At 50.2% G+C, this 3795-nt stretch overlaps 1 protein-coding gene across 1 annotated transcript; it reads right to left on the minus strand.

Annotated features, from left to right (window-relative positions):
* Positions 1-994: 994 nt before the first annotated feature.
* LOC123410682 (TLC domain-containing protein At5g14285-like) lies at positions 995-2481 on the minus strand. Its single transcript, XM_045103622.1, has one exon. It carries the CDS (start codon positions 2065-2067, stop codon positions 1321-1323), a length of 747 nt encoding a protein of 248 aa, XP_044959557.1. The 5' UTR covers positions 2068-2481; the 3' UTR covers positions 995-1320.
* Between the last annotated feature and the right edge of the window lie 1314 nt (positions 2482-3795).

Below are 3795 nucleotides of genomic sequence, written 5' to 3' on the forward strand. Positions count from 1 at the left end.
TGTCGCAACCTCGTCGTGCATCAGAAATGACCCGACCAAGATCATCAGCGGGCTCATCTGGTTCCCGTTCTTCATCCCGATCTTCTTCTTCATTGTCTTCCATTGCGGTATCAGCATACTCAGGGAACATAGATCGGTAGTAGTCATCATCGTTCTCTTCTTCTTCATCGTCGTCTTCCATCATAACCCCTCTTTCTCCGTGCTTGGTCCAAACATTATAGCCCGACATAAAACCGGACCGAAGCAGGTGGCTCTGAATGACTCTTGAGGAAGTGTAATCCTTCTCATTCCGACATTCAACACATGGACAAAACATATAGCCACCACCATGCTTGTTTGCATCGGCTGCATCTCGAAAAGAATGCACCCCTTCTCTGTAAACGGCTGTGCGTCGATCACCGTACATCCATGGATGGCTCATCTGTGTTATACGACAGTATATCAAATACAATCACGATCCTAAAAATTAGTACCGCACGGTTTAAACGAGGAAATATAGTTGCTAACCTTTTAGAATAAGTAGAAATAAAGAGGAAGAGGTTTAAGCGTGGCTCAGGCATCTCATATCGCAGTTGTGTTCGGTGAACTGAAGCGGCATCGCTCTAACACACATTTCAACAAACACCTCTAGTGCATAAAAAAAGTGGAGAGCTAGCACCCACCCACAATCCTCCATCCAAGAAAAATGCAAGGAAGAGGGGAGAGGGGGGCTGTGCTATATATAGGCAGAGGACTTTAGTCCCGGTTTGAGACACAAACCGGGACTAAAGGTGGCGCACATGGGGGCTGCCCACCGCGTAGCCCTTTAGTCCCGGTTTGGGACACGAACCGGGACTAAAGCCTCGAGGGAGGCATTGAGAATTGGGGCGACGTGGCCGGGCCTTTAGTCCCGGCCCAGAGGCAGGCCGGGACTAAAGGGTCCCGGCCAAAGGCCCGTTTTCCACTAGTGTGTGTCCAACCCCGAACAGTCGTGTCTCCTCTCTCTCTCTCTCTATTGTCAACAGGCACCTGTTCTGAAAGGATGCCTCCGAACAAACACCTCTTCTTCGCACCTCTTCCAGATGTATATATACTTGAGAATCAATAGAAACATGACTGATCGTCCATTCACTTTCGTTCAATCTTGTTTTACTCTAACAATTACTCCCTCCGTTCCTAAATATAAGTCTTCCTAGAGATTCAATTAATGAACTACATACGGATGTATATAGACATACTTTAGACTATAGAATCTTTTATTTTACTCCCTACGTAGACACCTAGTGAAATATCTTAAAAGACTTATATTTAGATACGGAGGGAGTACAATTAAGGAGCATATCATTGTTCCTTCTTGCTGCTCCCCATTCTATGGCTGAAGTAGGCGAACCACAGGTTGCCCACCCACAACACGCTCAGCAGTATCCCGGACCCAATCACCACGGTCCACGACGCCCACGCCCACGTCGGCACAGCACCATCGCCGGCCCCGGCGGCGTAGAATCTCACCATCCTCACGAACCAGACCGGCCCGAGGACCGCCCGCATGGCCGTGTAAGCCACGTAGAACGGGAGCGACAGCGCGGCGTGCGCCCTGGCGGCCAGCGGCGAGTCAGCGCGTCTCATGCCGGCCAGCGTCCACAGGTTCTGCGCTAGGCTGGTGGCCTCCGCGAGCACCTCCAGGGCGAGTATCCCGTAGGCGCCACGACGGACGGCGGCGCGGCAGGTGGCGAAGACATAGAGCGTCGCGAGGTGGTGCGCGACGAAGAGGGCCTCGTGAGGCAGGAAGACGAGGTAGTGGAGCAGGTCGACGGCGAAGTAGGCTGTGCTGAAGTCGAGGACGAGCTCGTCGGCGGCCGTGTTGGGCGCCGCGAGGTCGCCGGCCCTCGGGTTGGACAGCACAGCGCGCAGCGCGAGCAGCGTCGCCGGCGTGCCGTGGAAGAGCGACGTGAAGCAGCTCGAGGCGTCCGGCCGGTGCTGCGGGCTCCAGCAACGGAACACGACCAAGTAGCCGAGGAGGTAGATGGCCGCAAACATCGCGAGGAATGGCAGGAACATGGACTCCATTGTGGATGAAGCATACTCCATTGATCTCTGAACGCGACCTCAAGCTCACCCGAGCCGAACAAGGAATGATATATAGATACAGAGCAGAACCGGAGGGTGTAGGAATTCTGTTGCTTGCTGCGATGGGTTAGGGAGGGAGTATTGCGAATTTGTCATTCCATGGTTGGCTTGGCTGAGAGGTGATGAGGCGTCGCTCTCTCACCTGACTTGGCATATTCTTTGTACAGTATTTGGGCGTCTGAGACCAGCGTATGTAATTAAGCATATTCTCTCGATGCTGATGGAACTCCGTGGAGGATTCTACTCGGGTTGATCGGGACAGATCCATATCTGATTGGCTCAGTTCAAGAATCCAAAATCAGAGGACGAGACTTCAGGGTGTTTCCAAAGACACGTACGGGTTGAAAGAAACACAAGCAACATTATAATACGAATGGAGGTGAAAAATTCCCGAAGCTACCGTTGAGTTTGTGCTAAATATAATACATATACATACATGCATGTTATACACAGAGGTTTGGACAGAGAAAAGCGTCACTGAAACTGGATAGAGCAAAGACGGCGTCGGAATCAACTCATAAAATAGGATAGAGAATGGGTCCTGATATAATTTCAGAAAGAGCATTTTCTCTATTGTATAACAAACCGAACAACTTGATCTTGGTAGCTAATCTAGCAAACGTATCCAATTACAAATGTCTTGGTACAATCTTGCGTACCCTTGACTAAAATGATCATTTTTTGCAGGGATTATGAGAGTTCTACTTCCGGACATCCCTAAGATGGTCACGCTATCCTTCTAAGGACCAAGTCTGGACTCCCCGGCGAACACCATACATGAGCCGGCCATACAACCTTTTTTTTGAAAGGAGGCCAATGATGTGCCTCATATATTAAATAAGAGAAGATACTTGTTTGTTAGAAACGACGCACTCATACATGGCATGTGGGCTTATTCGCACGTAAAAATGAAGCCTAGTTTGTTTGCCCCTGCGGTGATATAGAGGTTTGCCTTTTGATCAATGGTGTTTAAGAGGATGGGCGGTGGAGCGCTCCTGTAACGGAAGACCTGAGCATTTATGTCATTCCACACCGTTCATGAGACAAGCATGACGAGAGAAGTCATTGTCTTTCTATTGGGAACCACTGAGCCGGTCCTGTCAACCCACCAGTTCAACACTAAATCCTCGAGATGCCAAGTCGAGGTGTCAAGGTGATGGAGCCCATATTTCTCCCTGACCAAGTCCAAAGCCTGAGTGTGTAACGACATTTGAAGAATAGATGTGGTCCACTTTCTTCTTCACACTTGCAAAGGATGTAGAGTCCACAATTTGGCCGACCCCTCTTCTCCAGCCTATCAGCAGTCCAAATACGATCTTGGATAGCCAGCCACGTGAAGAACTTGGCCTTTGGTGGCGCCCAAACCCTCCAGATCATTTTCCCAATGGGGGAGAAGACCAAGCCAAAGAATTGGGCCTTGTAGGCAGAGGCTGTGGAGTAGTGTTCCCCCATTGTGTGTTTCCAAACAATGGTATCCTCGGCGAGGTCATCTAGCTGGACGTCACTTAACATCGTCCATAAGGTAAAGAATTGACATATGTCCTCGATGGAGATAACGGTGGTGTTTTCGATGTTGAGAATCCACACGTTGCCTTTTAGGGCCTCGCGTGCCTTCGAGTTCTTCCTCGGAGAGGCCATGAAGATGAGCGGTGCCAGATCTCTAGACTTGCACCCGTGCAGCCAAGGCGA

Source organism: Hordeum vulgare, chromosome 7H (genome assembly GCF_904849725.1).
Source record: "Hordeum vulgare subsp. vulgare chromosome 7H, MorexV3_pseudomolecules_assembly, whole genome shotgun sequence".
Classification (NCBI taxonomy): Eukaryota; Viridiplantae; Streptophyta; class Magnoliopsida; order Poales; family Poaceae; genus Hordeum; species Hordeum vulgare.

Bases quoted from the DNA above. Each gene is read 5' to 3' on its own strand.
- LOC123410682 (XM_045103622.1), bottom strand. From the start codon at position 2,067: ATGGAGTATGCTTCATCCACAATGGAGTCCATGTTCCTGCCATTCCTC.